The following is a 24,827-nucleotide window of genomic DNA, read 5'->3' on the forward strand; positions in this document are numbered from 1 at the left end:
AGTTGTGCACCTGTCGCCTTCTTGTCGTTAGAAGAAGCTCTGCAGCCGGTGACAGCACACCACTCCCTAGCGAAGTATGGGCCTTGCAAGGAACCCGAGTAGCTATAACATTGCGCACAAAGCTCGGCAGCTACACACTTGCGGCGGAGAAGACAACTTGGGGCTGTCAACAAAACAAATCTATGAATGGCTGCGGATGTTCCAGGCATACACAGAACATCGTCGCCGTAAAACTTGAAGCTGAGTTGCTGTGATCCTCGAACTGAAAGCTCGTTCACGTGCGGTTGCAAGACAGTATCGAGTGGCGCGTTCGTGTTTCAGTGCTACTGCACACCCATGCGCGCGTTACGGTGATGCCATAGGAGCGACTATGGACCTTTTTCACAAAGACACAGATTTTTTTTGTTCTGAGCTGTTGCATCAGTGTACGAAAGCCAACGTCACAGGCTCGGCAGTGCGTTTCTTGCGTGGTCACGCGCACTAACAACAGCCCAGAGAGGACTATTGTGGCGCCCGAAACGCCTTCGGTGAAAAGGTCTATAGTGACACTGCATGCAACCTTGTGTCTGATATAACAATGCAATAAAAACCGAAACTTCTGGAAACTGGCTGAGAAAGCCCCCTCAATACTTTCAAAAAGCGGCGGACCTTCAAAAATATGTTTGTAAAATAAGTTATCCCTGACTTCTATAGCCAGCGCTCTCTAACAAACAGCTGGCATAAATTTCAGACAAATATTACTGCTCAACAGTGCCAAATTTTGCAGCTGACACTTTAATTCGATATTTAACTTGCAAATGTTCTTTTTCATTACATAAACTTGATGTTGCAGTAGCATAATCACGAGGGGCACACACTTTCGTCAAGTTCGCCAGCCTAGTGCTTGTTTCCAAGAACACACGCACGTTAGTTAACACACATTTCTGCCAAAAATCACTATGTTGGCAAAACAGGCACACTAAAATTGATTCTGAAAGTAGAGTCACTGAACTAGAAAGTGCTGCCTGCACGAGAAACAAATTTTGCATGCCAAAGTAGACCATCTGAAACGTCAATCATCGGTGATTGATTTGAACAGGCGGGGTAAAGAAAGAATGAACTTTTTCAGCCCAGAATTTTTTTTCTTTATAAGAGAAGCTTCGCGGACGTATTTTTCTAATAGGTATGACTTTAAAAGACCAACAAACAAAATGAATGTATGAATTTACAGCCTTGGAATCACAATTGATTACTGGCACTAGCTGGTTGCGAAAAGAAACAAAAATGGTGGGTGCTGGGCCACAGTACTACAGACATCTACAACATCATCAGCAAACAACATCAGTATTGCGCCGCCGCGTTACACTGTAAAGGTTTAGGTTACCAGAATAACACCCCGTGATGTGGTCATTTAAGCAATGCTCAGTGTGCACGCTTATCCCACCCGGGCTTGTCAATGTGTAAAATACAAAACAGCTTCCTCGTATGAATTCCGCGAAGCGTGTGCGATAGCGTGAGTGCTTACGCCATTACCCTTTCTTCAACCTGCTTTAGGTTGAGAGAAATGAAAAGGATCTCATTGATAACTATAATTTGTAATGACCAAGTGTCGTCGAGCTCTCCCATTTTGCTGTTTTGTGGCAGTACTGAAGACTAAGTTTTCAGTTCTCAGGTCACCAGGGCCTTTGTCAAGCCGTTTCTCACGGCTTTTAGCCTTGGCGACCTTCCAGTTTGGTCTGGTAAATAAATAAAGAAATTGAAAAATTGAAATTGTTTTTTTTATTTTACAGTGCAAAATTGCATCTACCACTCTTGACTTTTTGGGGGTTCCAACAATTTTTCTCATATGGCACTTCAGCGCCAGCTCAATAGTCGCCAAATCGAAAACTATGTGATGCGCCAAGTTAGTCTTTGCTCTACGCACCGAGATGTTCTTCACTCGGCCGTAAACTAGCATGATTCTTTCCAACAGTGTTTGAGAGGACGGGTCACCTTGCGTATGCAAGTTATTCTACCGTGGTTTAAGAAGGTGCTACATGCATGAGCGAATACCGTCTTTTGCCTTTTGCCTCGCGACACATAATGCGTGTGTAAACTTGAAGATTTTAGGCCTTCGTAGCATTGAAGCACACAATTAGGTCTTCCGTCGAAGCCAGCACTTGTGGTTCAAGAAATTGAGAAAAAGCTCGAGATAAAATACAGGCCTCTTCAAGCTTCGTCATTCGTGTGCCTCTGAACATACAGTTTAGGCTGTCATGGTTGAGTGCTCTCAAAAGACAAGAGCCACAGCTCGCATCCTTCGCATCCGTGTTTTTATTTATTTATTTGTTTAATACTACTGTCAACCCTCGCTTGAGGGTCATGTCAGGGAGGGAGTAAAGTATTACGTACAAACAGAAAACCAAAACAAACTGGCACTCAAATAGCAATACACACAAGAAACCAAAATTGGCAGTAGTTCAATTCAACCATGACCAAAATAAGCATCAATTTCTCTGTCAAAAGATTGCACATCACTACTATTCCCAACATAATGGGGTAAATGATTTCATTGTTCGATGGCATCCGGAAAAAATTTTCACCGAAAGATGTCAGTGCGAGCGTTGAAAGGTATAATGGGGGCATCATGATATATGTTGGGCTTCATGACACTCAAACACTGAAGAAAGGAGGGCGAGATCCTGGACGTATCGACCAGGTAGGCTGACTGTCAGACTGTGCAAGCTGAACATGAACGAACGCATTAGCAATGCAGATTGGGATATCCTGTTCTTCTCTACGGCTGGTCTCCGAAGGCTGCGGTTTCTGTAGTCTTTGGGAAGCTTTCCTCTTCAGTTGCAACTGTGACCGCGAGGCCCTCTGTCACCTGGACACGCCCAGTTCCAAGCATGTTTTGTTCAGTTCATTCTATGGAGAAATCGTACCTGCAATGCAGTTCTTACCTGCCCTCTTCTTAGTTCTTTTGCGGAGCTGTTGTGCATATGTTGGCAAATAAGTTAATTTGCGTTGTGTTGACAAACACTGCCTTTCGAATCCTGTTGATAGGGCGAGAATTGTGGCGGTATATTCTCGGCGATAAAGTCACAAAAAATTTTCACATTCATAGCGCAACATTATCATTGTAAAATGCTCTAAAAGCTCCCTTGCTAGAATCCCTTACTTTTGAGGGATATGTATGTTTTTTTCTGACGTTCTAGGTAACCCAGTCGCAGGCTAAATTCTCTTTGCACTTTTTTACTTTCAAAGTGAATTTGCATTGGAGGGGCGTTCAAAGTTAATAGCTTGCCTTTCTGCCAATCCTTCATATCTATTTGGCACTACATGTCATTTTCTGATGACGACAATCGTGCCTATTTAAGTCCACCGTGCCCCTCGAAGAAAAAAAGAATATAAGAAATTAAATTGATTTTTGTCCTGTGGAACGCGACTGAGTCGCGAACCCGGCTCAGTTCCACGAAGGGCCACTTGAGAAATACGATTTACTTTAAACACAATTTGGCCCTGTAATGCGCAGGAAAAAATATGCGTTAAAAAATTGCGATGAAACGATGACTGTTTTCACTCTTATTGTACAGTTAATTTTAAGAAAATTGTGAAGAAAATTTAGTCTGAGGCATAATTCATTTATTAATAATTAAATACTAAATATTACCATCTTATAATATATAAGCAACTGTATCTGCTCAATAACGTTGCAAACCTGCAAATGCTGCTTATCAAGACACCTATAGTAGCTTTATTGAGGTATTATATTCATTGTATCCAATATGATTACAGGGATAAGGTATCGAAACCAGGCGTGTTATGATCTTCTTCAGCCTAAGCAATGAGTCATTGCGTTTCGGCAGGACAAGCACGACCCATGGTCTAACAAAATGCCCAAATCATTCTCATCATGACATTGAGCCTAGAGATTCAAAGGGTGTGCATGTACCTCTGTGTGCGTCTGTGCTTGTTTGTATTTGGGTGTGTTGTGTGCGTGCGATTCTTGACTACCACTCAGCTCACACGGCTGCAACCTCTCTTCCTTTTTGGCCCCACACTTGCGCAACTCCTACTTCCCCATAATTTATTTATTGTACCTAAGAAGCACCAATCTACTATACCCGTTCAGACATCGTGGTAGGTGCCACTTAGTGTATTCGCAAACATGCCAGATCAATTATTCATTAACTTGTCTTGCTCTTTGTTTGCATTGTTTGCAGTGGACACGGCAACCAAGCCGCGACGATGTCACCTAACGTACCCCTACTCGTGCAGGTTTTGACGGGATGCCTTTTTTCGTCGACCGGCTCATCGGCGTTTTGCACGGGCCAGCTTGATCTGCGTCACACCTTTGATGCACCATTCAAGCTCGGCACGGGTATCGTTGCTGGTGATATCTTTGATACGCCAGTGGCGCCACGCCTGCAGCCCGAGCATCATCTTTACTGCACACACCTACGTGGCATGATGACGTCACCAGTTGAGCCCGCCAGCACCACGCCAGCGGCTATAAAAGGGACACCAATTGCTTCAAGTGGCAGTGGACACGGCAACCAAGCCACGACGATGTCACCTAACGTACCCCTACTCGTGCAGGTTAGTGACTGGAAATATGGTTTCCGTAGTGACGATCCTTGCTTAATAGTGTTGCCGTGTCCACACACCATTCTAAACTGCATAAGTGACTGTTTTGCGCTAGCGGGTCTGTTGCTTTCACTGTCGGGAGATGTTGAGCAAAACCCTGGACCTATTACGGATGCAATGTTTAAGGAACTGCTAGAAACTCAAAAAACTATCTTGTCTAAAATTTCGCAAATGCAAGAGCAACAGGCCTCATCTGAGCCTGCTATGATTCAAGTTCAAAACAGATTATTAACAATTGAGAAAAAAATTAGAGTGCATAGATAAAGTGGATGGTAGGCTGCTAAAGCTTGAGAATGCAGTCGATATGAGCCATACAGAATTGAGTGCTCTGTGCAGTAGGGTTGACAACCTAGAAAACCGCTCGAGACAAAACAACCTTATTATTAGAGGCGTAAAAGAAGAAGGCCCTGAGAATGATGATGACTTACTAAAAAAAATAAATGACGATTTATTTGGCTCCATTCTCAACCAGAAACTGAATTATATAGAAAGAATACATAGACTGGGAAAGAAATTTCCTGGCAAAGACCGCCCTGTAATCCTTAGAGTGGCAGACTACCGAGACAAAGTAAAGATACTGAAAACTTGTTTCAAGCTAAAAGGCACTCATATTAACATTAGTGAGGACTACTCAAGACGTGTAACTGAGATACGGAGAAACTTGTGGATCTCAAGTCTAGAAGAAAGAAAGAAAGGAGCGAAAGTTAAACTGGTTTATGACAAAGTTCTCATCAACAATGTTTTGGACACCTTGAGTGATGATGCCAAGGAGAAGATCAAGTGCAAAGCATCTGCCAAACCCAACCAACAATGACCTGAAAGACAAAAACAGGCCGAATTTAAGATCATCAACTTAAATGCTCGCAGCGTACTGAACAAAAGTCACTTAATAGAAAGTGTAACCTTGGAACATGATTTTTACGTATTGGCAATTGCCGAGACATGGTTGCACAGTGATGTACATGATGTGGAAGGTACACCACCAGGTTACGTCTCAATAAGGAAGGACCGAGGCGGGAGAGGAGGCGGGGTAGCACTTATGATTAAAAGATACATAAATTATCAAACTTTGCCAGATGCTGGTGATATTGAAGCCGTATGGGTAAATATTCGATTAAATGATCACCCTGTGTACATTGGAGTTATGTACAGACCCCCCTGTTCTCCTGCTACGACTCTGACCGACTTAAGATGTTTTATGGAGTCTAATATGCACCAGGACGACAAAATAATTTTGATTGGTGATTTAAACTTACCAGGCATTCAATGGGATTCGCATGATATTATAGGAAACGAAGTAGCTCATTGTGAACATCTTTTGGACATTGCCTTTTGTTTTAACTTATGCCAAATTGTGTCTAGCTACACACGTGTTTTTGAGGCTGTATCCTCTGTTCTCGACCTTGTATTTGTATCTTCACTCCTGGAGGAAAATGTTAAAACGTGTGATGTAGTCGAGGGCATATCAGATCATCAGATGGTTCTGTTTTCCTTAGATATGGCATCCGCTAGGTCGCATAAGGATTACAAAAATACAGTTCTGAACTTCGCAGCTGCTGATGACTTCTCTGTTTTAGAAAAACTTGAAAACTCTTTCGGTACTTTTGTTCTCCTGCAAAATTCAAATGCATGTACAAATAGACTATGGGATTATTTCTCGCAGGTGGTCACTGAATGCATTCAATTCTATATTCCAACACGACAAAAAAAGATAGCAAAGAAAAATCCTTGGATAACACGTGACGTGATCCATGCCAAAAGGCAACTGAAACGAAAACGGAAAGCTCACTCAAAGAATCCTTGCCCTGAAGGTAAGGAAACCATTCACACTATGAGCTAGGAATTGAGACGTCTAGTTAAAAATTGCAAAGATAATTTTTATATTGTTAAACTAAAAAAGTTCTTGCACGAAGCACCCGAAAAATTCTGGAGATACGTGAATCCAAACACAAAAACCCATCTTGATGCAGATAAAAAAAAACTCACAAGCACGTACTGAAAGTTTTAATGCCTTTTTTTCGTCAGTATTTACCCACAATGACAGACAAGTACCGACTTTTAGTGAGGCTTCTGACACACCTGCCATAGAAGGAATAACGATTAGTGAACAAGGAGTATTGAAGTTGCTCCTTAAAATCGACAAAAAGAAAAGTGCAGGACCTGACGGAATACCAAATGAATTTTTATATACGTACGCAGTTTGGGTCTCGAAGTACTTGACAATTATTTTCCAGTCCTCCATAAGTAGTCCTCCAGTCCTCCAGTCCTCCAGTCCTCCAGGCAGGTCGACGCCACTTTCATCGATTTTTCCAAAGCATTCGACACGGTATCTCACACTAAGCTGATATGCAAAATAACTACCATATTAAAAAACCCTGTCTTGGTCAAGTGGATAGAAAACTTTCTTTCAGATTGCGCGCAATTCGTAGAATTTAATGGTTCCGTATCCAATAAATCTAACGTAACTTCTGGAGTTTGCCAGGCTCGGTCCTTGGACCACTGCTATTTCTGATCTACATAAACGACCTGCCTGCCAACATCAATTCTAAAATCCGTTTTTATGCGGACGATTGCGTACTATATGACACCATTAGCACACCGCAGTGTCACCAAAAACTAAACGAGTCGTTTTCTAGGTTTTGCGCGTGGTGTAAAACGTGGCAGATGTCCGTAAATTTCCACAAAACAGTATCCATGTCTTTTACTCACAAACGTTCCCTGTCTAATTTCACGTACTCATCCGCTGACATAAACCTCCAATGAGTTACAGAATATAAGTATCTTGGCATTATTTTCACAAGTAACCTATCCTGGTCGAAACACATCGAATATGTATGCACAAAGTCACTTAAGAAAGTGGGTTATCTTCGTCGCACACTCAGCCAAGCACCGAAAGACACCAAACTCCTGATGTATAAAACACTAATCCGACCGACACTCGACTACGCATGCTCCGTGTGGAACCCTTACCGAAAAGGCGAAATTAACAAAATTGAAGCCATTCAAAAGAAAGCCATCCGATTCATCTGTTGCAGGTATGACTGCGCTTTTTCACCAACCACAGCCCTCGTATCTCTAGAGCTAACCACCTTAGCTGCCCGTCGTGAAATTGAATCACTAACCTTTTTTCACCGCATCATTCACTGTTCATATCGCCTGTCATCGAACAAATATGTCACATATGCAAGCCCCACTCAGACCAGAAGCAATCACACCCTTAACGTTTCCCCGTATCATCCCCGCACAGACACGTTCAAAATAGCTTTTTTCCGCGAACAATTGAGCGTTGGAATTTGTTGCCTGGCCACGTGCGCTCTCTTGACTTGCTTACATTTCCTTCTAAAATACAACTATTGTAAACTACATACATATACCGCTTTGTTTCTTTTCCCCCTTTGTACGAGTGCACTTTTGTACTTAGATGTGTATATAAGGTCGATCTTATGTAACCCTTTACCATGCCGTTAAAACTGTACACTTCCTTCTATGTTGACTTTCGAACACCTGGTTTCGTCGTTACTGTGTTTTCTTTCTTTCTTTTTGCTTTTGTTTCATTATTGAACTTGTTCGATGCATCTTTTGGCTTATCTAGATGTTCACAACCTATTATACTCACAGCAACATGGATTTCGAAAAGGCCTATCTACTATTACTCAGCTTGTTGAACTTGTTCATGATCTCTCCTCTGAAATTAACTCGCAAGGTCAGGTTGACATGATACTCTTAGATTTTGCAAAAGCTTTTGATAAGGTGTCCCATGCTAAACTGTTGTTAAAAATAAACACTATCTTTAAAAACCCAAACCTAACGCAGTGGTTTTCCTCCTATTTCTCCAATCGCAAGCAGTATGTTCAAGTCAGCACGAAAAAATCTGCCCTTGCCGATGTTATTTCTGGAGTTCCCCAAGGCAGTGTCTTGGGCCCACTACTGTTTTTGATTTTTGTCAACGATTTACCTAAAGATATTACGGTCCACATAAGGTTTTTTGCAGACGATTGCGTAATGTATAAAACAGTCAGGTCTCCTACCGATCAATCAGAACTAAATCTAAACCTCCAAAAAAATACAATACTGGTGCACCATTTGGCAGATGGATCTAAACGCCGCAAAAACAGTAACGATCACCGTAACTAGGAAAAAACGCATTCTAAATACGACGTACTCTATAAACGATCATGAGCTTGGCAGAGTAGAACAACACAAATATTTGGGTTTATTAATAACTTCCGATCTACGATGGAATTTGCATGTAGACTTCGTTTGTGCTAAGGCTAACAAAGCGTTGTGGAGACTTCAGAGAAATCTGCACCATGCTAGCCCGGAAATCAAATGCTTGGCTTACAAGGCTCTCGTACGGCCAATTATGGAGTACGCAAAGGTGGTATGGGATCCGTACACAACAAATAATCGCATTAAACTAGATAGAATACAAAGATTGGCGTCACGTTTCATATTTAACAAATACCAGCGCTGCCACTCCCCAACTCAGCTTTGCAAGCTGGCCCACCTTGAACCACTAGAACAAAAGCCAGAGTATGAAAGACTTAAATTACTCTTTTTAATCATTAAAGAACAAGTAAAAATAGACAAATCGGAGTATATGTATATAAAAACTGGGGAAACGTCAAGGCACTGGCATAACATGTACATCCCCCCTCCCAGATCACACAACGATTGTTTTAAGTTCAGTTTCTTTCCGCGAGCGATCAGTGAGTGGAACAGGCTGCCGAACTCCACTGCCTTATCGGAATGTGTACCTTCTTTCTTGAAGGGCCTTAAGGATGTCGCGTATAAAGATGTATAGTTTATATTTTGCTTATTCTATGTCCTCAAGAGCAGAGTGCTTTGGCTATTTCTTGTCATTCATCGTTATGTATAATAGAAGTTGTATAGGGAGTACCTATTTTTTGTATATATATTGGTGTTTTCCACCCCTGTTATAGCCCAAATGGGGCTGACGGTATAATAAAATGAAATGAAATGAAATAAAATGTTGAAACAAACTCTATACATGTACAAATTCAGATACCAAAAATGAAAAAATTCTGGAGATGACCACGTTGCTGTTTCCTACGCTGCAGTATGCCAGCAGGAAGAAACGTTGAAAAGATGAAATGCAAGAGCGAAACGCCAAGCACTTCTACATTGAGAAAAAGTATGTGTTTGTTTACCCGTATTTGTTGGCCTCATGGGTACGGTGCTAGACATGTCATCACAGAGACGCGGTATTGAATTCCGTCGATGGCAGCAGCAATCCTGCCGAAGCGAAAAGCTTTCACGGGAAGCCTGAAAGTAGCGAAACACTTTCTAAGCATTTCAAAGCATTCTAATTAGCGAAACGCAACTTAGAATAAAGTGCGTGTTACAGAACCACAGTCGGCTGAAATTTCTTGGGCCTTTTGTTTTGTCGTCGCTCATATCGTGATTTTAGAAAGTTTCCGCCCGAGGGTCGTAATATATGGCCTAAGCGGAGGCTACTAATTTTCGGCATTAAATTCTATTTTCATCGCCACATTGTTCACAGAGAATACACTGCGAAGCTATGTCCTCTGTATAACCTTTCCGCACTTCGTTCACGTAACGGCTAACAACTTTCATCCATATCCGAAGCAGCAAAACCAATTTTTCATATATAGACGACAATGAGTTACATGTACTTCCTAAGCCGGTAGACACTCTAGCCCTTATGAAATTTCTCTCGCAGTGCCTGTCTCTTGAACTTCTTTCGCCTTAACATTAGTGATGATATTACTGCATACCATCTCGTGCTCAGCGTACAGTTCTAAAGTTCAAGGGCAGAGGGTGGAGTACTCATCATGCAGCAGGCATCAAAAGTTGCCGTGATTCGATTGACACAAGGGAACAGTGAGAGGTAATTGTTCTTCTCTGAGACATGTTTTATGCCCACCTTTTCTTTTTGCAATTCGATTCAATTTGTAACACACTATCATTCCGTTAGCTCTTTTGCCGCAAAGACTGTGTCTCTATTACAAATTTTGAGCGGCTATTATAGCCTAGTGGAAGGATAGCTAAAGTTTTAGCTTCCGGCAGCCTTCGATAGGTAAGACAGGAGTTCAGAAACACAAAGAAATCGAGGAACGTACGCTTCATTTCAGGCATTCATTTTTTTTTCCACATGTCCACTTGCACAGCTACTCTTAGTTTTCTGTAAAGGTACAGCAGCTAGCAATAGGAAGATATATACGTCGTAGAAATTTTGAAGTGCAAATGAGTGCATCTTAGTAATCCTAAAAAATGGATGATTGAGTGCTATATACTGAGCTATGAGAGAGTGTCTGCTTAAGTTCTTTTTTACAGCATAGACAATTAGCGCCTGTAAAGCTAGATAGAGCAGTTCCGGGCTGTACATGCATTTACGTGAGGAACAAAGAAAGTTATATGGCAGGAACACAAAAGAATATTATTCGGGGATGTTTTCTCAACCTTGGTAACGACCACCCGACTGAGTACAACTGCATTGAACTGCGAAAGATCACTGTATTGGCTCGCGCATTCAGGCGGGAACTGGTACCGACTAAATTATGGCACTCGGACGCCATCATTGGTGAGGAACCACTCATAGGAAAAGTAAACTAAGCTCTCAGAGATAGATACACAAATATCCATTGGAAAGTCCTGCTAGACTTATACCTAAACGTGCACATATATCACGTTCCATTTATTCAGGCTGGCTCACTACTCTACAAAGCGTGATTTGTCACTCTTAAAAAAAAACGTAGCTGCACCCCTAGCATGAAGCATGAGGAAATACGTTCCAGGGGCAACCAGCCGTGTTCGTTCAGCTGTTGTTAGTGGTTCTACAACTGTTGTTGTTGCGATGTGAGTATTAGGATATCGTTAGGTTTTAACGTAACGCTCACTAGCTACCCCTTCCACTGCGCCACATACAACCACTGTATAAATAACAACATCATCCCGAAAAGACTCAAATTAAAAGTGACACCTGCTCTACACATGCCATCTTCGCAATACCCTGCAAACTGGCAAACAACACTCAAGAACTCTTCCTTTTTTTCTCCTAAACATACTGAAGAACTACTTCATCAATCAAATTGAAGAATTTTTTAATGTTACATAATATAGTCCTAACAACCGACAAAAAGTCTGGAACAATTAAAAAAACAAGAAAAGAAAGTTGAAGCAGAAGCAGAAGAAGAAATTGATTTCGAATTGGGTAGGCCTCCACAGAGCATCTACCATCATCACGCAAAAAAAAAACAGACCACAAAAACAGAGAAGTTCCAAGCATTGCTGACACCTCCATACAAATTAAAAAGCAGTCCAATGTCCTAGATAATTCAGCGTCAAGAAGCCTAGAGAAAAGGAATATCCTAGGTAACGGCCTAAACTTTTTTTCAACGAACAATACAACAAACGCATTTGAGCCTCAAAGAGACATAATCGAATTCTCACGACGGGTGCGATTTAGACATTTTTCGCCGAAAACGATGGAACAGAGACACATACTACAACACTAAGGGCTCAGTCTACCTGAAATCCTGATTCAGAACAAGCAGCTGAACTTGACTTATATCCTAAAGCTATTAGTGCCTAAATGATAAATCAATCTGAAACAGATAAGAAACCAAAGAACTTGACTGCTTCAGAAAGCTGCATTTTTTCTAGCCTAAAGCCACGTGAAGACATTTTAATCAGGGCGGCGAATAAAAGGGAAGCATAGTGATATGGCCAATAGAGAAGTATAAACACAAAGCTCACAGACAAGTAAACAACCGTGAACACTACCGTAAATTAGACAACAATACAACAGAGCAATACACACTCACAATTACCAACCGGCTTAAATCTGTTCTGGTGGATGAACAGGTAACTCCATCAAAATTTAAATTCTTGAAACCAAATGGCAAAACAGCATGGCGATTCTATATGCTTCCGAAGATTCACAAAATATCATCCGCAAAAATATACAGTACCAATATTCCAGGGCTCCCAATGGTACAAACATCAATCAAACAGAGAACCTCTTCATATCTCCAAACTGCTCTCTAAGTGTAATTTCAAAGTTATTACCGTCAATTGGGCAAGATACACCCCAACTACTGAGAATAATAGAGAAAGTTAATATACTCTACCGCAAGACGCCATTCTCGTCACACTAGATGTCACCGCCTTGTGTAAGAACATTGCTATCCCCGAGGGCTTAGCTTCAGTTGAGCTAAGCTTATCCCGACAGAAGCGCAGAACACTGTACTGAAGTATATTTAACACTACTATAATTAGTACTGTCACACAACTACTTTGAGTTAGAGAAGAACTGCTACCTTCAAATACAGGGAACGAGCATGGGTACCCCATTTGCTTTAACCGACGCAAATATATATCCATGGTAATTTAGGAAAACGAATTCCAATCTAACTATGACAACAAACCTCACACATACCTTCGGTACATAGATGACATAAATATAATATGGGGGCATGGGCAGCACAATCTAGATAAATTCACTTCATCCCTGAACTCATATATCACAACAATGAAATTCGCCTCCGATACTTCGACTCAGCGCATCAACTTTCTTGACATGACCATTTATCTTCAGTATGGTGCACTAGAGAGAACTCTGTATAGAAAATCCGTTTAAAAGCAAGAATACTTAGATAATAACACCCATCACCCAAGTCACTGTAGAAAGGGCATTTTCAAAAGCCAGGCAACAAGGTTACGCCGCATATGCGTAGAAAATGAGGACTACGTAAACAGACTTAACGCCCTAAAAGGAACACTATTAGACAGAAACCACCCTAACACATTCCTTGACAAAGCCTATACGAACGCATTGGAACTGGACCACAATGAAGCACTCAAACCAAGCTCTAAGAGCACAACGGCAACTACGCCTCTTCTGAATACAAAGATTTTTACTGCACTCCCAAACACAAACAACATCCTCACAAAATAGTATCTAATTTCTACCGCCAACCAAAGACCTAAGAAAATCTTTCTCGAACCACCTAAAATCGTCTACAGACCCAACGCTAACATTAAAGAAATGCTTGTTCCCGCAAAGTTTAAAACAAAAAAATAGGACAACGTCTGTTCCCTGTGGCTGGCCCAGATGCTCCATTTGCCATCACATACAGCCGGCTACCAGCGTCAAAAGCCCAGCATTTGATTACATTCACAAGGTGACATTGAGCTTCACCTGCACTTTAAACAACTTAATATACTGTATTGAGTGTACCACCTGTAGAAAGCAACATATGGGCAAAACTGGGCAGCCGATTCACGTAAGACTGAACGGCCACCATGCAGACACAAAATACAATTTACCTTACGCAGTGGCTGGTCACTTAAACAAAAAAGAACACAATTTCGACCAAGCAAAGGTTTACGTTCTACAACTAATTTCCGGTCAACACGAGAAAGAAAATACATGGAATCATATTTGATCAACTTGGAATCACTGAAATCCATGTCATAAGTGCGGCAATATTACAGACAACATAAGTTCAACCTTCGAATAGACAAAACCAGTACTACATTGAAACCGTAGCTGTAGCATTGCACGTACGCGTCCGCTTCAGCTACGGGATGTGCGGGGTTCGATCCCCAGTGCCGGCCGGCCACCCACCGGTAGATAAACAGGGTACAGGCGGGCTTCGAGGGGCTGTGATGCGTCGCCCCAGGGGTGAAGCTTACTCTGCCTGGATACTCCCAACACGCTGCGTGGGGACCTCGGTACTACATTGAATTGCTTCTAGCCTGCATATCCTACTATTAGTGTTGTCTTTATTTTTTCAATTTGAATTATAGATACAAATGTGTCTGCATACAACTACGAAGTTTTTATTTGCTTGAACCGTTAAACCACTGCTATGTTTCCTCTTTCCTCTCTTCCTAAAACCACTCCTACCGCGCTTTGTTAAGGACATTGCCAACCCAGAAAATTCTCTGCGACTTTCCTCACTGTCTTTTCTTTTTTTTTCTTTTTTCCCGCCTGTTTGCCGTAACGTCTCACCTACCCCCCCCCCCCCCCCCGCCTATAGCCCCTTTTTTGTGTGTGTTTCTATCCTCGTTGCTCATTGTTTTTTGCATTCTCAATTTTCCTTTTCGTCAACCAACATGCCGCCAAACTCTTAAATCAATTCCGCTGAGTGGGCCACCTATGGATATAAAGAAAGCATAATTTGCCAATGACCTTATCTATTAATCACGCACTCTTCAAAAGCCATCTGAAATCGCTTACGTTCGACATCTTTGCGTTTAAATAAACACCGCCTGCTTCTCCCCCTGTTTGTACCTGCGTTCTTGTTGTGCGTCCCATTTATAAGTGTTCGGGAACGCACATCGCCGTTATCTTCGGCAACCCTTGATGGTGACCAGACGCGGTGACCATCTACCGGCTCCGAAGCTTTAAGCTATTTCGTTTTGTCGCGTAAGACGGGGTCACTACTTTGCCAGCCCACCAACTAAACTTTGCGTTTTTTTCTTTGTTTTTTTTTAAAATGCGAAGCGTCTCTTAGCGAACTCCAGCAATTTTGAGCATATCTATCTAGCCGCTTACGTTTGGGTGATCTCGTGGTCAACCCCTTGACTTGTCATGAACCAAAATTAGCATAGAAAGGTAGGATAGTTCGACGAATATGACGCGCTGGTCAAGGCATTATTATTGCCACAATCTCGTCACGTACGTTGTCAAGCACTTCCCGCTACGCAGTGGCACATACCAATGGAGAGGTATGTGCGCTGGTATGCGGTATGTGCCACAGGGAATTTACAGACACATAGTATCTAATTGATTTGTGGGGTTTAACGTCCCAAAACCACTATTTGATTATGAGAGACGCCGACACATAGTATCTACTCAGGAACGACAAGAACACACATGCGCAATTTTCACGCGCAAGCGTGAAAAATACCCGACATGGGTATCGTCGACCCGACGAATGCAAAGTATAAATGCCAGGGTCCTAGCTGAAATCGAACCCAAGCATTCGGCGTGGCAATCAAGCATTTCACCACAGAGATATGCCAGGTCTCGGAACTACTTTTCAAGTAGACGCTAATCTTCTTGAAACGTGAATAGTGGTTGCAGTATACTACCTACCCAATTTAATAAACATTATAGATGTACTCCTTTGATACAGCCGTCACGTCGGGCTAACGTTAATTGTGGTTAGTGTCCATGCTCAGAAGTTGATTTATGTATAGCAGTGTCCAGGGCCAGCATCCTCGCGAGCATCAGCGCTTCATTTCGGCTTCTGGTGTTGCTAATACGTATGTTCCATTTAGCATCGTTGCGCAAGTGCAAACAACTTGTTAAATAAACATCTGCAACTCTTCAACATATGTATGTGCGTGCAACAGTTGTACATATATTTAGCGTCATGTCATGACGAGTTGCTCAATAAACAAATTTCAACACGGTCATCATCCCTTCGCATGCTTTTCATAACGCTGATTCCCAGGTACGTGGGGTCTCCGGATTTTTTGTGTTTTTTTATTTGACTTCGAGAACAATTTTGAATCACTACCACCTGACTTGAAGGGAAGCGAAGGGAGCAATATTCTGCCTAATAGTTTTTTTGCTTTCCAGACGGCGATTATCAACAAGGACCCGCGCCACAACCAGGAGTTGACGCGATTAACCCCTTTAAAACTAACATGCCAAGGATGATATGATGCCTTTAAAAAAGATAGGTCCTCCTATCAAAACCTCGGCTTGCCAGTCTGAGGCGCTTCAACGGTTAACCCTGGTTATCCCACTGTGTTCTGAAATGAGAGATTCCTGTGCGCCAGGATGGCTCTTTTCTAGAGAGGAAGCAAATGCCGGAAAAAATAGACCCAGTCGAATGGGTGGAATGTGCTACTCTTCGCTGAAAAGACGGCGTTCGAGCCCGTCCACCTGAACGCGTACGTCTACTGTGTAGCATGGCGGTTTCAACCGCTTTCTAAAGAAAAGCTGCACCAAACTGCCGGCTTTAGTACGAATAAGTTCCTATACGGCAAACACTTAAGAAACATCCTCTTTCAAGCGCCTGCAGATCGCTCCATGTCGTAATACGCATCGAATATTTTATGATTTCAGTTGCTACATTAAGACAACACGGTGGCCACAGCAAGAGAGCTGCGACTATGGCCCTCGAACCCCCCTCCCTCTAATCCACTCGTAATGTGAGGAGGGTCTCATGCACCGCCATGACCCGCATCGCCAAAGCGCTGCCTCTTGTTTTTTCGCCTGAGCCACTCTTTATTAAGCCGACAGCTGAAAGGCCAAGGCGTTTGTTCAGGAGCTCAAATCTGGATAAAGCTGCGCGCACTAACGAGCGCCGACCGCCAGCCACGGGCGTCTTTGCACGGGAGGATCAGAGCAGTGCTTATACTTTTATCCCACGTAACCCTTCTTCCTAATCTCCCCCCGAACGCCTCTTTTTGTGGCTCTATATCGAGCTCCCGGATGTACCACATCGCTCACGCGATTGTGGAGAACCACGATCACTATTTCTCTGCCTGATCGATTGATCGCCATTTGGCTGTAGGAAGCATGCTCATATTGAGCTCAAGTTTTCATTGAAACGCAGATTTGAAATGTGAATTTCTACAAGGAAGGATCTTTTCTAGAATAAAATAACACATTTAGCAAATGTGATGAACGAACAAGCTGCCAGATAGTAATTCAATGCAGAATTTGTGATATGCTTCTGATAGTTGTGCACCCACCGATGTCACCGATGGGGGGGGGGGGGGGGAATTTGCGCACCCGAAGAAATTCGCAGTTTGAGGTGAGTATGTCGAGCGTTGAGAAAGAAGGAGCTTAGGTACAAACATGTGATTTAGAAATCTCAGGGATAACGTAATCGCAACAATAACATTCAGACGCCTTTGCTCGGCAGTGGGCGTTGTTAGTCTGATCGAGATGTAACACGGTTGCACATCACGTTTGTGAAACTGATGTTCAGTCTCGTGTCTGCGAGCGCATGCAAATCAAATGTCTTTTTTCTCTGGCTTTTGTCATATTATGACAAAGCTCATTTCTCATGGAATCACCAATACATTCAGTGGTGATCTCTGTCAAAGCGCCCCTCGTATCCAGCAATCATTACTTACTGTTTCGCAGCTTAAAATAGTCCTTGCTCGTGCCAACACGATCGGTTTACATATAAGTTGCTAACCTTTATTCACTGACCATTATATTTGTTACCATTATTATATTTGTTTTCATATGAACTCAAACCATAGCGAGATTTCAGTCAACGGCATTCACGCTATTTAAAACGTCTTTTTGAAAGGGTATACGTAACACTTGAGCTTTATGCCGATCATCGAAGTGCGAGGGCTCTCAGCTAATCTACCTTAGAGGCCTAATAGGTGCTGCATAGTTGAAGAAAGCTGTTTTATGCGATAAAAACCTATTGTGTACTGGATGCCATTACTTAATGTATAAATGTCTTCCCATACCAGTCACCATCATGACCTATGAGCTCTAGTGTGACTCTTATTCCAATCTTATTTGAAGAACCGGTGTGCTGCTTGTTGAAGTGTTCAACGTCAGGCGTCACCCGCAAAGTATTCACCTACGTTTACTCAGACATCTCGTGCTTTCTCCACAGGATTTCAAGTACCACACCAAAAACACATGCCTCAAGGTCAGCAAATGGTATCTGCAAATTTAAGTCACAAATTCTTTGCGGAACCAGCAGCGCTTGGCCATCCGGCAAGCCGACGATGCTGGCCGAGTCCAGGGACTCTCCAAGCCACCAAATAAAGCTACCAAAAAGAAAATGCTGGCCAACTTTGCAGAATAAAGCCTCTTTTTTCTATCAATATGCATTCCCACGTGAAGCTCTACTCTTGGTTACAGTGCTGATAACAAAGGACGCAGGCGAGGATACGCGGCTGGGCGCTACGTACCATTGTGGCTCATTGCGTAAAAGAATATACATCAAATTAGTAAAATACAGCAGTGAGACAGTCAGAAGCAATAGGTAACGAAGCAGAAACATGAATATAAAAACATTGGCAGATCCCACGTACACTGAGAATCAATGATATGCGAAGCACGCAAGAGAAATGTTGATATGTCACTTTAATATCAGCACAACGTTACGACGTGGAGGTAAATGATGCCGTACATGACTTCCATGTCATAATTATCATGTTTGGATGTGTTGTTTATTCTCGGCATCTATTCAGATCCTATGATACCGAATCAGGTATATGTAAAGCTAGAGACACGGCAGCGAGCACGCTGTGAGCGTGGTACGTGGTGATTTTCTTAAATGGGACGCTTGTGAGCATTATCAAGTTTGCACCAGCCATATGTTTTGTCATTCATTGACGTAACGTAACACCGAATTCGGTATATGTGGAGCAAGCAAAACAGCTGCTAGCGCATCATGATTGGCCCAATATACTCCTATGTAACGTTGAGGCGCGCGCACACTGGGCACAGCGACGCTACGTCAGCAACACGCGAGCACTGTATAGTTTGACGCTTGGCACAACTAGCGCCCGTCGGCGCGCTTCTGATGTTTATCATGTTTGCACCAGTATCATACCTTCGTTATCAATTCACGTCCCGTAATACCAAATAAGTATGAGTGAAGCTAGTGAAATGGCTGCCAGCAATCATGAGCGTGGCATGTAATCATGTGGTTACGTGACAAGCTTCTCGTGATTATCATGTTCACATCAGTCACGCGACTTCGTCATTCATTCACGTACCGTAATACCAAATTTGGTATATGTGACGCTAGCGAAACGGCCATGAGCGCATCATGAGCGTGAAATGTAGTCATGTTGTAACATGACACGCGTGTCATCATTTTAATGTTTGGGTCTGCCGCTTGTGTTCACCGTGCAATCATGTCATACCGTACCAGTTTTGCAACATGCCATGTGAACGAAACCACCGCAAAAGCTGTAGGACCATGAAAGGTAAATTCTGACATTCATGACGTACATGTCGTGATTTTCAAGTCATGACTAGTCGAATATGTTTTTCATTCAGGCATGTCATGCCATGAAAAGTTTGGTATTGATACCATTATCGAAAGAGCCTGGCAAGCTAAAAGTTGTAGGTGGCTCTATAGATAGATACGCTCAAAGTCACCGAAGTTCGCTGAGAAACGCTTCGCATTTTAAAAACGAGCCCTTTGATTGATATTCCCCGTGATTAATAACAATAGCGAATTACACACGCACACAGGGGGTGGATATTGTAGCTAAAAGCGTATGTAACTACAAGAATATTACAAACACATATCAAATCTCACACGCAGCATTGGAAATGACGCGGTATTAGAAAATGACCACATGCCTTTTCGCTTACATTTAACACAACTTTTCTGATTGTGGTACGATTTCATGTCAGCTTGCAGCATTACCTGAACCCCTCATCCAATTTCTACCTGGGCCCTTTGCTTTTTCTCTCAATTTGGAAACATTTTCTCTTCTTCTTTTGGAACATTGTTAGAAACGCGCTGTTCTTCTCAGAGTGCCCTTGTGTCGACATGACCATCAAGGTGTTCTAATTATCCAGGGCTTCATGTATGGCAGTTCCTCATTTTAATACTAGACTGGAAGCCCTCACAGAATTACGCTTGTTTCTTTCTTTGCGTGCAACAGTTACTTAACAAAGCAGAACGTTCTTACTGTTCTCGTTAAGTACATTTATTAATTTGACATTTTGTGCGTTTTGTATTGAACTATGTTGGCTCTAAGGACTGAAAGTGCTTACTGTAGCTAAGATGCAAGAGCGCGCGTTTGCCGTGGACCAACGGAATACCAAGGCCCGTTTGATCACCTGTGGCGCAATTATGTAAAAATTCCAAATCCGGACGGAGGCGGTCTGTCGGTGACGTCAAAAAATGGGCGGTCTGCAGCGGTCGCGAGGACGAGAGGAAGTGAACAGCCAATGAGGGAAATGGAGGCTTGCGTCATCATTTTGACGTTGACTTGGGGGCCGTATAGCAAAGTGAAAAGTGTTTGTAACATGTTCAGAAGTGTTTGACTATTATTGCGCACTATTAAAATGTGTTGGCACTAGTTTTCAATTGTTTAATAAGGAATACAATACAATCCAAACGTATTTTTTCTGTTATTGTTCTAAACAACGCTAAATTTAGCGGGACGATTTGTGGTGGCGCTAGGTACAACTTTGTTTCAAGCAGTTACTGTTTTCAAAACTCCACTACTAAACGGCGCAACTTTCGAAGTCGTTGGCTCGGTCGAGCGCAGTCATGGCGGAGGGCAACGGCACCGCTAGCCACCAGCAGCAGCGGCTCATCCGCGTTTCCGAGGGTCAGCGCGCGCTGGTGCTCGCCTTTATGAGCGAACATCCGCAGCTCGCGGCGAAAGCCATTGAGCTGCAGCATGGCGTCACGGTCGCCGACCGGCGGCGGCTGTGGCAAGAGCTCAGCGACGCGCTGAACCTTGAAGGCCCTGCGCAGAAAAGCGCGGATGACTGGCAGGCTTGCTGGCGCAGGCAGGTGCACGAGGCCCGCCGTGACGCCGCCGCCATCAAAGAGGCACAAACGTGAGTGACCGTTGAATGTGCGGGCAATTTGTTCTTTGACATTGGTGTATATTTCCAGGGGCACTGGAGGGGGTCGTCTGCCAGGCTTCCGGGGTCGCGTGTTGCAACTCACCGGGTTGGCGCGCTTCGGTGGCGTCTTCGGTTCCCTCGAATATCAACAGGTAAGCACTCTGCCGCCGCAGTATCACGGGTTCCTGAGCGGTGCCATGACAGAGTTTGCCCATTTTGTAAGGGGTGCCTTTAGGGGAACCTTGTTGAACAGTAAGATAGTGCAGGAAAAAGAATTCAAAAGCAGGTAGGTTTGTCAACTGAAATCTCGCTTTGCAGCCCTTGCAGTAAAAGGCGTATTTATTTATCAAACAGACACGAAATGCCTGCGGGCAAGTGCATGCACTAAAATGGTAATACTTGATATCATTGACCACTGAATAGCTGCAGAACGTTTCCGCAGATGTTTAGTAGGTAAGGTTGTAAAATAGCCAGAGTAGCGAATACCCTTTTTCTGAAAGATTATGCCCACGACACTTTCCAGCAGGCGGATGTTCCCGCTCCTGCAATGGAGGTCGAGGTGGAAGCCACTGAAGCGGCTGCAGCAGCTGACAGTGACACAGCCACACGTAAGCATCTGAGAACTTAGTGTTTTATTGATTATAGGACGTATGTGCGCCCAGTTCGTGAACTTTTATTTTTTACTCCACAGAAGCCCCCCCAAGTTACCTGGAAAGTGGCCCCGCTGCACCGGGTAAGTTATTGATCATCAAAGTGTTTTGAGAAAATAACCTCTCGTATGTTATTCGAATTGCCCAATTATCCACAACATGGCCATAGACTTAAAGCCTACCACAGCATGCGGTGACGAAAATGCTGCATGTTTGCAGTGCCTCAGCCTCCTGTGCGGCCTCGCCGTCAACAGAGGCCACGGCGCACCGACACCTTGTTGCGGGTGTCTTCCCAGTGTGACCAGAGCCTCGAGCTGACTGAGAAGTTGCTTGATGTGAGTAGACCGTTTGTTTAAATTTTACGTAAAGGGTGTGAACATTTTTGATGCTCTGTTATGATGACTGAAACCAACTTGGGCTGTAAATAAGAAACATGCATTGTATTGAGGGCACGGTATCTGACATCTGCAATGATAAACTGCCGGGCAAAAAGTTGGTTAGCCCTGAAAAGGGCTGTTTGATTGTAAGAGATGCATTTGAGGAGATGAATGAAGAGTAGTTCCAGCAATTGTTTGTTGATCCAAACGAAGAGGGCATAGCTTGTACACGAAGCTTCACACTTTCAAAGGATGCCACCAGGCCAATGAATTTTCAACTGAGGGGAAATTGTTGTTCACGTTGCAATTCTCCGCAGCAGCAGCTTCGAGCCACGAGATGGTCGAGAGTTCTTCAGCAGCTCATGCAAACATTTCCACCATGATGATTCACTGCAGGAGGTGCGGGGGATCAGAAGATCAGCCTTGCACTTAACTTCTCTGGCGCGGCGTATGGTAGCAGCACTGGAACGGGCGGCCGCAGCACAGGAGCGGGCGGCCGCAGCACAGGAGCGGGCCGTGGCTGAGGGCCCTCTGCGGGAAAGAGATACATAGTTATCTATTTTGATGTTCGATATATGCGTTTATTTTAAGTTTTGCATCATGTTTTTAATGTTTTAAATGTTTATCATGCATTATTGGTTTATTAGTTTTTATATGTTTACGTGTTGCAGTCAGCGTACCATTTCATACGTTGTTTTTTACATTTAATACATATTACTACCTTTAAGTTAGCATTTACTTTGTACAAGGAGTACAGCATTTTTTTCTTCACATGTCTTTCATCTATTTTGATGTTCGATATATGCGTTTATTTTAAGTTTTACATCATGTTTTTAATGTTTTAAATGTTTATCATGCATTATTGGTTTATACTACCTTTAAGTTAGCATTTACTTTGTACAAGGAGTACAGCGTTTTTTTCTTCACGTGTCTTTCATCTTTTTTGATGTTCGATATATGCGTTTCTCAATTTATGTTCGACCTACTCGTGAGGCAGCGTCTCCCCCCTCCCCCCACCATCTTAAAGGTGTCTAGTCATCCACACAAAGACCAAGAGCGTATAGTTGACATTTTTTGTGAATGTTTTTAGCACTGTGATATTTGTGTTGCCTCACTGTTTTCTAGCTCACTGCGCTTTTTATGCAGCATTACCACATAGTGTTGGACTGTGATATTTTTTAGCCTCACACTGTTTCGCAGCTCGCTGCATTCTTTATGAAGCATGTTTACCTGCCGAAAATTGCTTACACTGTGATATTGTCATTTCAGCGCAATGAGGCTAAGGTACAACTACAACCAAGTCTTTTTTGAGATCACTAAACTAGCAAGTGGGTATGTCGCACAGTTTCACTAATGAAAAGGGTCATCATCACAGCAACATTCCAGCGACTGTTTTCATTGTAAATTACTCATTGCAGGAATTAATTTTGAACGTGGTATGCTTTGGGAGCAGCGAGATTGCTGAGCCAAATATTCATGCCGTGTGTCATTAAAACAACCCACATGTTATTTGCTGCTTTGATTTACGTATTTTGTAGCATTGCAGTATAACTGTAGTCGGGAATTCAAATCAAATGAAATATTATTTAAATATTTATACAATGTTGAGGACAATGAACAAAAAGCCGGCACGGCATTGTGCTCGGCAAGCCTAAATGTGTACAATTGAATGCTTGCAGTCAATGACTATGAGAAGAGACGGACATACGTATCATGCGTTCTTGCAACATGTTTTTAATGTAACTGCAATTTTTATGCGTTTTCGTGAAAGAAGTTGTGTGACGTTGCTGCATTGTTTCCACAATCTTTTGATGGCAACAGTCAGCACAGGGTGCCCCTCATATGCGCTTGATCCAATCTAGTCTGTTGTGACTGTGATCACTGATATAGAAAAGGGTGTTTCCGTTGCCTAATTCATGTGACATTTAAAAAAAAATGCAGCATTTTTCTATTGCCACCATGCATAATGTTGAAGCACGAGTAAGTACTTTGTGTTGTGGCAAACACAGCCCTGTCTTGCCTGGGTGCACTGGAATTAGTATGAATAAATTATGTGTGTGATATGACAGCTTACCGCGTTCCTGTGCACTTCAAAAAAGGCCCACGACAGCGCTGCGCTGCTGCTGTCCTCTGAGCAGCACGTTGCGGGGTGTGAGCACATGGCTCTCTCCTGGCTCCTTATCGTCATCCTCAACTGGTGGCATGTCCCCAACATACTCATCCAAGGTCCAGTCCCCCGCGTCCAATGCAATGTTGTGGAGAGCAGCGCAGGCATAAATAATTCGCCCTGCTCGATCGGGGTTGTAGAGCATCGTTCGAAAGTGCTGCAAGCAGCGGAACTTGCTCTTCAACACTCCGATACATCTTTCCACAACTTTTTTTTTTTTTTTTTTATTTGAAACAAATCCCGCAGCGCCACTTAGGCATTATTGCGGGGGGCACAGAGCCTCATAAAATGAATCCGCAGTCTTGCGGCCAACTACATCGGCTGGTAACGTGTTCCATTCAACAATGGATTGCGGAAAAAAAGAATGCTTAAAAAGATCCGTTCTGGGGTTGTATGGCCGTACTTTAAATTTGTGATCATGACGGGAGGATTGATAATACGCTTTTTTTAAATAATCTGAAGCATTAATGCCCGTTTTATTGTTATATATCGAATAA

At 42.9% G+C, this 24,827-nt stretch overlaps 2 protein-coding genes and 1 long non-coding RNA gene across 4 annotated transcripts in view; 2 read left to right on the forward strand and 1 right to left on the reverse strand.

The window, feature by feature from the left end:
• LOC142785219 (uncharacterized) overlaps positions 1-18,391 on the forward strand; it is a 56,660-nt gene extending 38,269 nt beyond the window's left edge. The window contains exons 2-3 of the mRNA XM_075883666.1: positions 4,240-4,560; positions 18,201-18,391. Coding sequence (XP_075739781.1) covers positions 4,240-4,560; positions 18,201-18,263 — 384 coding nt within the window. The 3' untranslated portion in view covers positions 18,264-18,391. The remainder of the gene's footprint in view (positions 1-4,239; positions 4,561-18,200) is intronic.
• Positions 18,392-20,372: 1,981 nt separating this feature from the next.
• On the forward strand, positions 20,373-21,779 carry LOC142785238 (uncharacterized). Of its 2 annotated transcripts, XM_075883678.1 has the most exons (3): positions 20,373-21,127; positions 21,186-21,288; positions 21,660-21,779. In XM_075883678.1, the coding sequence occupies exons 1-3, from the start codon at positions 20,832-20,834 to the stop codon at positions 21,762-21,764; spliced, it is 504 nt and encodes a 167-aa protein (XP_075739793.1). In that variant the 5' UTR covers positions 20,373-20,831; the 3' UTR covers positions 21,765-21,779. The 2 variants fall into 2 exon arrangements, with proteins under 2 accessions (XP_075739793.1, XP_075739792.1); XM_075883677.1 differs by lacking the exon at positions 21,660-21,779 and having other exon boundaries at positions 21,186-21,603.
• A 561-nt stretch (positions 21,780-22,340) lies between these two features.
• LOC142785239 (uncharacterized) lies at positions 22,341-24,529 on the reverse strand. The gene is made up of 2 exons (XR_012888885.1): positions 24,238-24,529; positions 22,341-22,694 (listed from the first exon to the last, which is right to left on the reverse strand). It is a non-coding gene; the product is annotated as an uncharacterized LOC142785239 (long non-coding RNA).
• Positions 24,530-24,827: the final 298 nt, after the last annotated feature.

Source organism: Rhipicephalus microplus, unplaced genomic scaffold (assembly GCF_043290135.1).
Source record: "Rhipicephalus microplus isolate Deutch F79 unplaced genomic scaffold, USDA_Rmic scaffold_19, whole genome shotgun sequence".
Lineage (NCBI taxonomy): Eukaryota > Metazoa > Arthropoda > Arachnida > Ixodida > Ixodidae > Rhipicephalus > Rhipicephalus microplus.

Excerpts from the sequence above, each read along its gene's own strand:
- LOC142785238 (XM_075883677.1), top strand. The coding sequence starts at position 20,832 with ATGGCGGAGGGCAACGGCACCGCTAGCCACCAGCAGCAGCGGCTCATC. Across the intron at positions 21,128-21,185 it reads GCCATCAAAGAGGCACAAAC|GGGCACTGGAGGGGGTCGTC; the intron begins GTGAGTGACCGT and ends GTATATTTCCAG.